A 14,229-nucleotide genomic window follows, 5' to 3' on the forward strand; every position below is an offset into this window, starting at 1 on the left:
GACAAATCTGTTACATGGCACTCTATCAGTTACCTTTGGAAGTCCAAGTACACTACATCAACTGCAATACCCTCATCAACCCTCTCTGTTATCTCATCTAAACATTCCAGCAAGTTAGTTAAACGCCATTTAAAATCTATGCTGCCTTTTCTCAATTAATCCACACTTGCACAAGTGACGTTTAATTTTATTTTGTATTATTGCTTCTAAAAGCCCTCCTACTGCTGAGGTTAAAACTCAGTGACCTGTAATTGTTGGACTTATCTACACCCCTTTTTGAATAGAGGTGCATCATATGCAATTCTCCAGTGCTCTGGCACCACCCCTGTGTGGAACAAAAATTGAAAGACAATGGCCAGTGCTTCTGCAATTTCCACCCTTACTTCCCTCAATATCCTTGGATGCATTCCATTTGGTCCTGGTGATTTACCAACATTAATGCAATCACTCTTTCTTACACCTCATCTCTACCAACCTTTAGTCCATCCAATGTCTCCACTAACTCCTCTTTCTCTATCTCTTTGGCAGCATCTTTGTCCTTTGTAAAAACAGATGCAAAGCACCCATTTTGTGCCTCTGCTACGCCCTCTGCTTCTGTTTCTAAATCTCCCTTTTGGTTCCTCCAGCCCCACCCATAATTGTACTATTAATTCTTATTTTAATATTCATATGCCCTTTGAAGACTTTGATTCCCTTCAATGATTGTTGCTAGTCTCTTCTCATACTTTCCCTTTGCTCTCATTACTTATATCACTTCCCCTCTGTGCTTCCTGCAACAGTCTGGTTTTCACTTGTATTATCAACCTGCCGTCTGTCATACGCATCCTTTTTCTGCTTCACCTTACTCTCTTATCTCTTTAATCCTCCAGGAACCTCTGAATTTGTTGTCCTAACTTTCCCCCTCATGGGAATGCATCTTGACTCAACCCAAACAACCTCCTGGATGTTCAGATAACACGAGGTGGCAAAACGCATTTCAAAAATAAAATAGAATCACCTACATTGCGTTTCACATAGAATAGATTCTACTCACAGCTGTGGTACCACAGTCACACTCTTCTCCCATTTCCACATATCCATTGCCACATTCTTGAGGATCAACCAGCTGTGGAAATGTTGAAACACTCATTTTTAGATGCAGCTCATAAATAATGGAAATTAGCTAATTTTGTTAACACGGATCTAAAAGTGATTTTATCTTGAGACATTTTGTTCCCCAGTGCCTCTAAAATCATCTGATGAATGAAATATGTTCCAACATATTGTGTAGTATAAAACTATTCATCGAGAAATTATTGGAGCTGGTTTGAACAGGAGAGGGGCAGTGGGATGGGTAGAGAATTTGGATGGAATGGAACTTCAGCTTACATATTGCTCTTCTCCTTTTGATGCTCTGATAAGCTGGCGCCTCATCAAGCTCTCAGAAAGATTGATGCACACAATAGGTATGAATATTATTAATAAAATCCAATATAGTATAATACCAAGGCTGAATTTCACTTCAAGTCAAAAAGCTACTTCATTGACATCAGTTAAGTGTCTTAAAACACAGATTCGATCACTTCACATTGACCCCACACATTGCCTTGACTGACTAAAAATGGCAAACAACTGGCCTATTTTTCCGACAGCACTCATCTAATGCTGCGTCCATCTATTGTCATCTTAGCTTCCAAGACCAAGTATGAGCAGCTTATGGCCTTCGTTGTCATGAAGATTGAGATGATTTGCTCAGCTGCCTTTGCCACTTCTCTCCCTCCTCATGCTCCCTGGGCCAAACTAGATTACCCCCGCCCAAACCCTGAATTTGCATATTTCTCTAGTTTCTCTCTTATCTACAATGGTGTATTCTCCGAGTTCATATTGTGCATGATACTCACAATCATGCTCTCTTGACCCTATTTCCACTGCTGACCACCCAAGCAATGTTCCCCTTTAACTTGAGTTCACTGTGCATTTAGCTTTTTTGCACTCAGCGTTACGTTAATATTGATCCATGAGGCTTAGAGAATACATTCCATCCAAATTCCCTACCTGGCTCTCACACTAGTTGATATTGTTAATGGTTCAATCTCCTTGGGTACTGTTGCCCTCTCCTTCAAATCTTCCATCATCATCTCTCTCCCAAAAAAAAAATCCTTGATACCTCTGTCCGTGCAAACTACCGCCCTCCTGCGCCCCCCCCCCCCCCCCCCCCCCCCCCCCCCCTCCATCTCCAACCTCTTTCCCCGTTCCAAAATGTCCTTAAGTGTGTTGTTGCCTCTCAAATATGTACTCATCTTTCTGGATCTCTTATTTGAATCATTCTATAATCAGTTTTTGTCCCTGCCACAGCACCGAATATGGCTCTTATCAAAGTCACATCCTTTCTTGACCCGTCTACAGTGTTAACCAGCTGACTTTCACTTGGTGATGTAGGAGGAATTTGGATTATAGGAGGTTTATCATGCTCTCCCTTTGTCAGATTTCCTCTTTCAAGCAAATGATCTACATGGCACTGATGGAGCCTCTCTCCAATCTTCACCATATACGTGAATCCTTCGAGTCTCTTTATCACAATGCTAATCGCACACTTCCCTTTATCACCTTGGTGGTTTTTCACAGGACCTGCTGACCAGCGCTGAACTCTCTAAATTTTATGCCAGGTCTGTCGTAACGCATCTTCACTTTTCCTATGTCAGGCTTAAGCAAAATAAACCTTTTCCAAGGAGCATGGTTAGACACCAACTCATAAATTGGGCTATTTGTAGATTGTAGGGTTATTCTGTAAGGGAACAGAAAATTGTCTAGACTGTGTCGAAGAGAGACATGTAAATTACCGCCTGCCATGTAACCGAGCGAATGCTTCTGTAAAGGCCTCTTCACGGTCTGTACACTTCTTTCTGCGGCACTATTTGATGCTGGGCAATATTGGAGTATATGTGACTCAGTTTTTGCTCAGTAATATTTTGAACTATTCTGACATAAAATGTGGACCATTATCTGACACCAACACCTCTGGCAACCCATAAATTGTAAACCAACTTCTCAAAACCTGAAGTGGTTTTGCCACTTGTAGTACTGAGCATTGACTCAACACTTGCTTGAACTAGCGACCAAAACAAAGTACTCTTTGAAATGAAATGAAAAATGAATGAAATGAAATGAAATGAAAATTGCTTATTGTCACGAGTAGGCTTCAATGAAGTTACTGTGAAAAGCCCCTAGTCGCCACATTCCGGTGCCTGTCCGGGGAGGCTGGTACGGGAATCGAACCGTGCTGCTGGCCTGCTCGGTCTGCTTTAAAAGCCAGCGATTTAGCCGAGTGAGCTAAACCAGCCCCTGGCTGGTTTCTCTTCCACCATAAAGAAATTGACATATACTCATGCCCACGGTGATCACGGACTGCAAGGAACTTTGGTTGGATCATTTGCCAATCCATGATACACATCAAAACCTTTAATCAACTCTTCAATATCTGTATCTACCGTTGAGTATCAAAAATAGTTCCTTGTTACTGCTTTCATACAGACCATCTCTGTGTGCTCTTGATGATGTTCCTCTAACATTCTCTCTCCAAACCTTGGCGGAATAATGACTTTTAAATCCCAGGGGAGGCTCATTCCTCGGGGAGGCACCTTGATCTGCACTCAGTTCATTTCTATGTGTGAAAACTCCTTCAATTTCTCACCATCTCACTTTTTTAGGCCAAACATTCATGGCATGATTGAGCACCTTTACTGAGCATCACAGCCTTGAAAATTTCAGCATGTTATTTGTGCATATAAAATAATTTATGGGATCTCTGTGGACAGAAATGAATCAGCCTTCACTGAGAAATCTTGAATGATCATGCATATTAGCACAATTTGCTGACTTGTGATATTTCATATCATACTATGGGCCATCAAAATCTTTGAAGTGCTGCCGCAATGGATGGTGCCCCTTTCTTTGAACCAACTATTATTGTAATGGCTTGTTGGTCAGTTAACAAAAAGTGAAAAACCTATTGCGAATGTATTTGTGTAACTTAGTAACACCATATATGATCACTAATGCTTCCTCCTCAACTTGGGTAATTTTGCCCTGACTTTGTTACAGTACTTGAAGGGTGCGCTACGGACCTCTCTCTCTCTGCCTGCCATTCCAAGTATGTGGCTACATCATAGGCCTCTGTCCATGTCAGCTTACTGCCAGGGGCTGGTTTAGCTCACTCGGCTAAATCGCTGGCTTTTACAGCAGACCAAGCAGGCCAGCAGCACGGTTCGATTCCCGTACCAGCCTCCCCGGACAGGCGCCGGAATGTGGCGACTAGGGGCTTTTCACAGTAACTTCATTGAAGCCTACTCGTGACAATAAGCGATTTTCATTTCATTTCATTTCATTTACTCAAAAGTTGACCTAGGTTTTGTAGTCCTTTAACCTCCGACAAACGTCGCTCTAAGATTGATTTCTATGTTTGTGCCATACCCATAGTGATTAGAGAGTTTCTTTAATTCGAGAAAGTAATCTGCAACTGTCTCACTTGGCAACTACTTCCTTCCAAAGAATGCAACTCTCAGTGCAATCTCATTCTTTATCATGACATAATGTCAATAGAATCTCACTAATTTCAGAATAGAGCATTGAATTGGTATCTTATGGGCAACATTGATTAGACACAACCTCAAAAACATCTGGCCCCATCATGGCAAATTTTGTTAAAATTTGTCCATTTTTTTTGAGGTATGCTGTTTATAGACAAACAGACATAGGAACAGCAGTAAGCCATTTGTCCCATCATGCCTGGTCCGTCATTCACTTGCATCATGGAATCCCTACAGCGAAAGAGGAGACTATTCATCCCATTGAGTCTGCATCGACCCGCCAAACCTCCCTAAGCCTACCACCGCCCCCACCCCCCTTGCCCCATTCCCGTAACCCCACCTAACATTTTGGACTCAAAATGGCAATTTAGTATGGGATCATAGCTGATCATCCATGTCAATGCCACCTTTCCACACAGATCCTTTGATGTCATTACAATACAGAAATCTACTGATTTCGGATCCGGAACATTTAAAAGAAAATTTAAAGTGTTCAATTAATTTTATTTCCAATTAAGGATAATTTAGCAGGGCCAGTCCACCTACTCTGCACATCTTTGGGTCGTGGGGGTTGTCGTGTTAGGTACACTGGTTTAACACTGGCTGCAACTGGATGCAGCATAGATCAAAAAGATATTTCAGACCTTGAAGTTAGTTCAATCAGGTTTACTGAACTAACACAGTTAGCACAGTTCTCTGTGAGTTTGACTCTCTGCTAACTTAAGTGTGGTTACTCTGTTTGACTGACCCAAGCTAGCTCTTAGCCATGTGGTGGAGGTGTGAGATTGTAACAACACCCTTGACTGACTCGCTAGATGTTCATCAGTGGAAAGAGGTGGAGTGTGAATGCCTCATGTCCTTTATAGTCAGATCCCACCCCCGAGTGTCCTGCCTGCTTAATGGTCAAGTCCTGTTCTCTGTGTCCATTAGCTGCTTGTCTGTATATCATTATCTGTGTGTGCGCCTGCATATCATGACAGGGGTTAGACCCACACCAACATGGAGAGAATGTGTAAACCCCACACGGACAGTGACCCAGCGCTGGGATTGAACCTGGGTCCTCAGCGCCGTGAGACAGGAGTGCTAACTACCTGCAACACTGTACCAACCCTGGTATGGAACATGCTCAATGATTGAGCTTCTGCAGCCCTGTGGGTTAGTGAATTCCAAAGACTCACCACCCTTCGACTGAAGAAATTCTTGCCCATTTCAGTCTTGCATGGCCTGCCCCTTATTCTGAGGCTGTGTCTCCTGGCTCTAGACTTACCAGCCAGGCGAGACATCCAATCCACATCTACCCTATCACGCCCTGTAAGAATTTGGTAAGTTTCAATGAGATCAGCTTTCATTCTTTGGAAATCTAGAGATTACAGACCAAGTTCCCTCAAACATTTCTCACAGGGATCCCACTGATCCCAGGGATCAGTCTGCCAAATCTCCGTTGCACTTGCTCTATGGCAAGTATATCCTTACTTAGATAAGCAGAACAAAACGGTATCCAAAACTCAAGGTACATCTCACCAAGACTCAAAACAAGTACAGCAAGTCATCTTTACTCCTACACTCAAATCCCCCTGCGATGAAGCCAACATACCATTTGCCTTCTTAATTACTTGCTACAACTGCATGCTACCTTGACTAACAAACAGGGGTGAAAACATTACCTTCAATGGTGGAGGTAATAAAAGACGTTAGTTAGTTAGTTAGTTTAAAGTAAGGAAAATAAAAATATCAGCTTTTATTGAAACTATAATCATATCCTCATTTCAGATCTCAAAATTCTTACGAGTCATTATTATGTAAGCAAACACTGCAGTCAGTTTGCACATAGCAATGTCTCATACACCGAGATGTACAAAGGAGTTGCAATCCAATCTGATTTGGCTGATCTGTGGGTGATTGAAGTACTTATGAGATACACAAAGTACAGTGTTATTCTCCCTGAGCATTGGCAAGGTTCACAAATATAAAATATTCCTCTAAACCTCAGGTTGCACGGCAGCACATACCACTTGTAAAGTATGTTGAAAGTTTACCTCAGGGCTTACCTTATGAGGCTTGTTGAAAAGACAGGTGCCACCACCAGCCTGCAGAAACTGTCTGTATTCATTAATGCTGCATCTTGAAAATTTTTTTGGAAGATAGTGCCTGGTGGAACAAACACGAGCATGGATGAAAAAACTGTAGCACAACATTACTTTCAAAATCGTCGATCTTATTCAATTTGGCAGTGTCCTGTCAAAGACTGATGTAGGAAGAGAAAAACTTGTAGTTTTACAGTGCTTTTCACAGCCACTGGATATTTCAAAACGTTCTACAGATAATGAGGTACTTTTGAAGTGTAGTCATTGAATGTAGGAAATGTGACAGCCAATTTGCGCGCAGCAAACTCCCAGTCAGTCATGCCAGAGTGTGGCGACTAGGGGATTTTCACAGTAACTTCATTGCAATGGTAATGTAAGCCTACTTGTGACACTAATAAAGATCATTATTATTATGTGATAATGACCAGATAACCAGTCCTTGTGGTTTTTACTAAGGGATAAATATTGGCCAGAACACCAAGGGTAATGACCCTTTTCTTCAAAATAGTGCCGTGGAATCTTTCTCAACAACCGAGCAGGTGCATAGGTCCTTGGTTTAATGTCTCATTTGATAGTGCAGCGCATCCTCAACACTTCAACACTGCACAGGAGCAACTCAAGTCCTGGAGAGCGATGTACCCAGAATCCTGTAAATTAGAGGTGATAGTGCCACCAATTGAGTCAAAGCTCACATGACAGTAACGTTTGAAGATTTCTGGGGAATATTTTGCATCATTGATGTATTGTTCTAGGCATTCACGCAAGTTCAATCATGGCCAATATGGACCTTTACTTAGTTTGCCAATTTTTCTTCTCTTTCTTAACCTCCTTTCTGGGAGTCACTGATGATACTGTACACTTTTAAAAGAACTGGCAGTCATCTGGCACTCAACTAAATGACCACACTTCATTCATGTAAACCTTTGACACTGTGTGGGAGGACTATTGAAGTCAACATCACAGCAGAGTCTGGTGTTGTCCTGAACCCATCCACACTTGCACACTTACCAGCAGGAGCCATCGCATAGCATCCGTGATGGGGAATTCCAGCTGGGTTTTCCCAGTCCCTGTCCTGTAGATGCTGTACTTGTAGTGACAAACCTAGGACTCTGACCTTAGTTATGGAAATGGCCTTGTTGTCCCCTATGCTAGCAGTGAAGAAAATAATAATGGGTCCGTGTTCCTGCATGTTTATTGCTGTTCAGCAAATCAAGCCTGAAAATCAATGTGTGAATACTGGATAAGGACTGAGATTGGGTTCAGCTTTGATGTTCTCACCAATCAAGAAAATGATAACACTCACTATCTAGACTCAAACGTGAAAATGGCCATGAGCGTGACGTACTAAAGGTTGAGTCAGGCCTTCAAAGCCACATCAAGTAAGAACTGAACAAGGTAAGGATGGTGTAGGACAGGGGTGTCAAACTCAAATACACCGTGGGCCAAAATTTACAAATCGGGACAAGTCGAGGGCCGGACTGGTTCAATGTTTTTTTGCAAAACTTATTGAAATGAACTTATTGAACCTGGAACTAATAAAGCTTAGGTTATTGCCTATAAAAACAACATTAAATATTAAATAAATAAAAAAATTAGTTGCATTTATTTCTTATTGCTTTATCTGGAGCTTTTCCAGAGTAATTTCTAATGAAAACATTTTTCCACAGGCCAACACTTTGTGATTCACACTATACCTGAATAAACTCAGCATCAGCCATATCATACGCCATAGGCGCTTCAATTGCTGGGGCCAGCTTTAATAGTAATTAGATATTATTAGGGCAGCACGGTGGCCTAGTGGTTAGCACAACCGCCTCACGGCGCTGAGGTCCCAGGTTCGATCCCGGCTCTGGGTCACTGTCCGTGTGGAGTTTGCACGTTCTCCCCGTGTCTGCGTGGGTTTCGCCCCCACAACCCAAAAATGTGCAGAGTAGGTGGATTGGCCACGCTAAATTGCCCCTTAATTGGAAAAAATAATTGGCTAATCTAAATTTTTTTAAAAAAGTAATTAGATATTATCTCGCGGGCCAAAGATAATTCCACCGCGGGCCGCATTTGGCCCGCGGGCCTTGAGTTTGACATATATGGCGTAGGATATTACTAATTAAAGGAAGGAAAAAAACATCACCATCACATGCACAAAAGAGCAACATTTGAATAAATGCTTTTCAAGGTACGTTAAAGTCAAAGCAGAGATCATCTATAATTATTTGCAAATAAACAGAACAGGACAGGTTTTCCAATCGATTACTTTCAATTAACTGGTATAAACTGGGTGTAACATATTGGGAAAATGTTTGGAGATCCATTTTGCCAGGTTTCTGCCAATTTGGGGTCCGGACCAATTTTCCAGTCAGCAGCACACGCCAATTTCCAAATAAATATATTTAAATTAGACCCTGAATAAATCATTAAGACATTTACATGATTCTCTTAACGTTTTACGCCTGCTTACTCAGTCACGTCCCTCTCATGGAAAATGGGGATCATGATTTTTAACATGTACTATTTAAGCAAATGCATTCAAAACGAACTACACTAGGATGAGTGGCAGGACTTGATCGCTGTTACTTGAGGTATTATGTTATTTGCAGTTAGCATGCAGAGGAATGAACTTGCCAAGGGCAGTAAAGTTCAGCTGCATCCTTCCAAATTCTGTTCCTCTAATTTCTTCCAGACATGCTGCCTGTACCTGATGTGTCCTGCAGTGGTAGGCAGGAATTTAGGCACTGTAGCACAGTGGTTAGCACTGTTACTTCACAGCACCAGGTATCCGGGTTCGATTCCCTCTTGGGTCACTGTCTGTGCTGAGTGTATTGTGCGGAGTCTGCACCTTCTCCCTGTGTCTGCGGGGATTTCCTCCGGGTGCTCCGGTTTCCTCTCACAAGAGACACGAAAGAGGTGCTTGTTAGGTGAATTGGGCATTCTGAATTCTCCCTCGCGTACCCGAACAGATGCCGGAATGTGGTGACTATGGGATTTTCACAGTAACTTCATTGTAGGATCAATGAAATTCTACTTGTGACACTAATACAGATTATTCTCATTAACATGCGGCACAGAGTTGAAGTTCGGCACCACTCTATCACAAAGCCAAAAGCGCAAGTGTCTTGCTGCTGCCCCATATATTACCTCAGCCATCAGGCATCTTTGTTAACAAATAACCTCTGCAGTGGCTGAAATATGTACATTAAAATAGCTTTTGTAAAAGGTTATTTTTTATCAATCAATGCATCTATTTGTTTTTTATTGTCTGCATTCTATTAAATCTCTGCAGCCGTATGCTTACTTATGTGCCTGCATGCCACTTTAGTGTAAAGGTGCTCAGCAGAGCAAGGATTAATGTGGGACTGGAGAATAGCATCACTCACAGTATGCTGTGTAGAGTCACATGGTAATAGACTAAGAGCACATTCGAGAGAGAACAATCTGGAAGCAGTTTCCATGCATGGTGTTGTGAGCAGCACTATGCATGCCAGTAATCAGGGGCTTGCAATTCGTTAAAGACCACCTATAAAGGATTTATGCTTAAATATGCAAGTCTCAAGGACTCCTCATCGTTGAGCCACAACAGTGACACCACGGCTTTAAGGGCCAGGAGTATGCCCATACTATGTAGATTCGCATAATGAGACAAGTCAATACTTTAATAATAAATTGGTGTTCATAATGCATGGGACTAAATATTGCCCGACCTGATGGAGAACAGTGCAGAAAACAATGTGACAATAGAGAAAAACTATCCAACACCCCATGGTGTTTTCAGTTTCCCACTCAAACCTGAAATCTCTATATTTTACCACAACACCCTTGATTCTACAAGGCTAATAATGACTATTAGCGATTTTAATGGACCTGTATTTTACAAGTTCATGTCACATTCTTCTGGCTGTTGTGCTAGCAATCGCTTTAATACTCCATTAAAATTACAGACACAGGGAGTACGTATGACTATCTTAAGCATTTGGTCACAAATATCTGGTTAGCGAGCTGACAATAAAGAGGACCCAAATGGCATTGTATTTCCTCGCCTTACCTGATCTCTGAAAATTTTCAGATGCCATCAAACTAAATATAGCAATTCCAATTATTTTTGCTGCCACACTGCGTAATCTCCTCAAACAGTATGCTACAGTTCAGGATAATAGATCTTTTTACCTTAAAGCTTTGTACTAACACAAGGCACATGCACTTTGCAGGCTTTGTGAGCTGGATGATGGGTTATATTGTACCACTTAATTATAATTCAGCAGAAGCATCCTACAAGGAACGACCCACGGTGACATATCAAAGCTGAGCCAAATTTAGCAGGTCCATGTCTGTGATCTATAGCAACTTACGCTGATAAAACGGTAGGCACTTACATAAAACAGGATCTAAAGAATTACGTCAACTACAAGCTAGTCCAAGCCATGCTGGCATATAGAATCTTCGTCATCCACAGGAACTTCATTCATCAAAATAAATATTCCCCATTTTTTTGACAGAACACTGAACAGAAAAACTACATTACTTTCTAAAGTACTGTTTTAAATTACGTCTTTCATCTGAGGGGGCACTGTCTTTTGAAAAGGTTTGTTCGATTGGTAATGGAAGAGAGTGCAGTGACACAAATGAAGATGCAAAGGCTATCACTGCACGAATGTAATTTACACTAGAGCCCTAATATATAAAATGTCAATGAAGCAAATATCTTCATATAGGACTGAAATCACATAGATAGAAAGCAAGTGTCTCTGTTGATAAAACCTGACCCATGTGATAACCTGGACTGGTAGGAAGTCGGAGAAATATTTTCCACAGCTTTTCTCCCGCGTCAACTTTGAGTTTTTCTCTCTTTTTGTGTCTTACAGGAGATTACATGGTAGAGTTGGTGGGGGAGGTGTAAGGTTTGAGGTATTTCGTTTGTGGTGCTCCAGCCATGGATAAGGCGTAAGCATTACAGGCTGACTGCTTTTTGCCTCTTTCTCTAAATTTTATGCGTTGTATGCTCAAAGGGGAAATATAGAAGCGATTAGTAGGTCGGGAGCTGCATTTTGCCTTGTGAGGTGGGAATTGGGATACTTCCCAGTGTCACGTTCCCACCTCCTGCTTCATCCCCGCACTCATTTTACTTTTCCCTTGCGGGGTCAGAGTCAGGCTGGAGACGTCTCACTTCCCGAAACAGGTCCAAGGAAGGAATGGAAGCAGACAGATTACAAGGCCCGCCTCTATTTACTGGGACATTGGCCTAGTTCTGTACTAGGTCCTCCAGCCCTCACCATCCCCTTCAATCCAATCACCCTTCGCACCCATTCCCCTCTTTGTATCCTGATACTCTTGCCATACCCATCATTCTCGATACCCCATGTTCCTCCATACCCTTATTCCCCCTCCATTTCCTAATTCCCCCTTCATATGCCCAATGCCCCCTCCAAACCCACATTCACCTGAGGAAGGAGCTGTGCTCCGAAAGCTCGTGTTTGAAACAAACCTGTTGGACTTTAACCTGGTGTTGTAAGACTTCTTACTATCTAGCAACCATTAAATACAGAATTCATGAGGCCCATAATATCTCCGGCAAGTCTTTGAGTTGCTCATGAAACTGTCAAAGTAAACAAACCCTGTTTGAAATAAAAACGTATTCCTCTCAGGGCAATGTTTCCCAAACTATTTTTCAATGTGGCCCCACTTGAAAATTAACATGACCCAGACACCAGCAAAAGCAAAACAGCAAATAAAGCAGCATGGTAGCATTCAGTATATAATTATTAAAGTTTGTGCATTTATAATAAATACATCATATAAATGTGAAAATCTGAGTTTTAAAAAGTACTTTGTAAAAATATTATTTTATGTACATTTCAGCCAAGCTCTCCATATTGCCTGGTGACAGCACTTTCAGTGAAGCTCCTCTCCCCCTGCTCAATTATCTGAAGTCATGCTAAGGTTGTAATACCTTAATACAACCTGTGAAGCAGTGGTTTTCTTTAGGCATGGCGGGGTACCTGAGAGATTGTGTGGCAGGCTGAATGCACATGGCAATTCAAGGCAGAGGAATACTGAAAGGAGAGACTGAAATCCTGGAAGTGAATCTGTGGTGATCGAAGCTGAAAAAAAACAATGATTTGGGAAAAGATCCCAAGGTGTGCATTTTCAAGAGTGAGTTTGGAAATACTTGTGTGGAAGCCAGAGTTCCAGTGAGAGCACTTGGCTAACAATGTGATTAAATCTGGAGGGATTTGATGAGAAATTCAAAGAGATTGTATTATGTGTCATCCCCCACTTGGTTTCAGACTGGGGTGTGTCTGACCACAGTTGGTTTACAGGGACTGTGTACTTGCTGAGAACAGTGTAGTATAACATATATTCTGCAACTTGTGTCACCCTAAGAAATCAATGTGTACATTTGTGAAGATAGAGGTGAGGTGAAGATATATTGTATTATTGTCAATCTTTTCATGTTTAATAAATGTTTTATTCTTTTGTTAAAAGCTAACTGGCAGTCTTGTGACTCTGTTCATCCTCTTTTCTCAAAAAAAAGGTAAAGGTTATGGCCTATTGAACCACAGTTCCAATTTGGGACCTTCCCGTCCAGTAGTAACATCAGCTGGGATCCTTACACCTGGGACTTGTGGAGGCCTAAGATCTACTTGGTACCTGATAGGCCAAGCATAGGAAAATGCAGATGGAAAGCACCAAAAGAATTTGTTGTGTGCAAGCCTCAATAAGCCTCCAAATTGTGCCTACACCGGCATGGACTGCAGCGATTCAAGAAGCAGTTCACTACCACCTTCTCAAAGGCAAAGAAAGATAAGTAATAAATGCTAGTCTTGCAGTGAAGCCCATCTTCTTGTTTGATGTGCAAGGAGTTTTTGAATAATGCTCCAGCTCTTGAACATTCTTATTTAGCAGACTCTTCAGGGGAACCTGATTCAACACTTATGGATTGAATGGAGTCTGCTCCTGAAATTCTTGTTGGAAATAGGTGACCAGTCAAAACGGCTACCTCTCTGTTACAATGGCCACCCTTTTGCAGCCTGCCTTTCAGGGGACTTCCAAAGACCAATTCTTCAATGATGACCAAAATGAACCGACCCAGCTTACCTGGAATGGCAAGTTCATTCTGGTGTTTACAGGATCTCAGATCGGTATTCCAGGGCCAAAATATGATCTCCTTATTGCTCTTACTGTAGAAAGGACATCTCTGGGTACTTCCTCAGAAACTCATTGGAGGTCTGACATGATGATGCTAAAGGGAAGAAATGTAGGCCAAGATGGGCCTTGGGTCTGTGTGGAGTTTGCATTTTCTCTCTGTGTCTGCATGGTCCAAAGATATGCAGGTTAGGTGGATTGGTCATGTTAAATTGCCCTTTAGTGTGTCCAAAGGCCAGGTGGGGTTACGGGGATAGGGTGGGGAAGTGGCCGACGGTTAGGATGCTCTTTCAGAAGGTTGGTGCAGACTTGATGGGCCAAATGGCCTCCTTCTGCACTGTCGGGATTCAATGGTGACAGCTGAGCTCGGAGCAATTTGCAAAGTAGAAGTCAAGGAGCAAGGAGAGTGAGGACTGAAGTAGGTGAGTCTAAAAGTGCCGACTATG

The 14,229-nt window shown here is 42.0% G+C and overlaps 1 protein-coding gene across 3 annotated transcripts in view; it reads right to left on the bottom strand.

Annotated features, from left to right (window-relative positions):
- Positions 1 to 14,229, bottom strand: part of adam11 (ADAM metallopeptidase domain 11) — a 213,849-nt gene that overhangs the window by 51,243 nt on the left and 148,377 nt on the right. For all 3 annotated transcript variants that reach the window (XM_038779233.1, XM_038779232.1, XM_038779234.1), the window contains exons 15-16: positions 6,614 to 6,713; positions 1,034 to 1,105 (exon numbers count right to left, since the gene is read on the bottom strand). In XM_038779233.1, coding sequence (XP_038635161.1) covers positions 1,034 to 1,105; positions 6,614 to 6,713 — 172 coding nt within the window. The remainder of the gene's footprint in view (positions 1 to 1,033; positions 1,106 to 6,613; positions 6,714 to 14,229) is intronic.

This window comes from Scyliorhinus canicula, chromosome 19, assembly GCF_902713615.1.
Source record: "Scyliorhinus canicula chromosome 19, sScyCan1.1, whole genome shotgun sequence".
Lineage (NCBI taxonomy): Eukaryota > Metazoa > Chordata > Chondrichthyes > Carcharhiniformes > Scyliorhinidae > Scyliorhinus > Scyliorhinus canicula.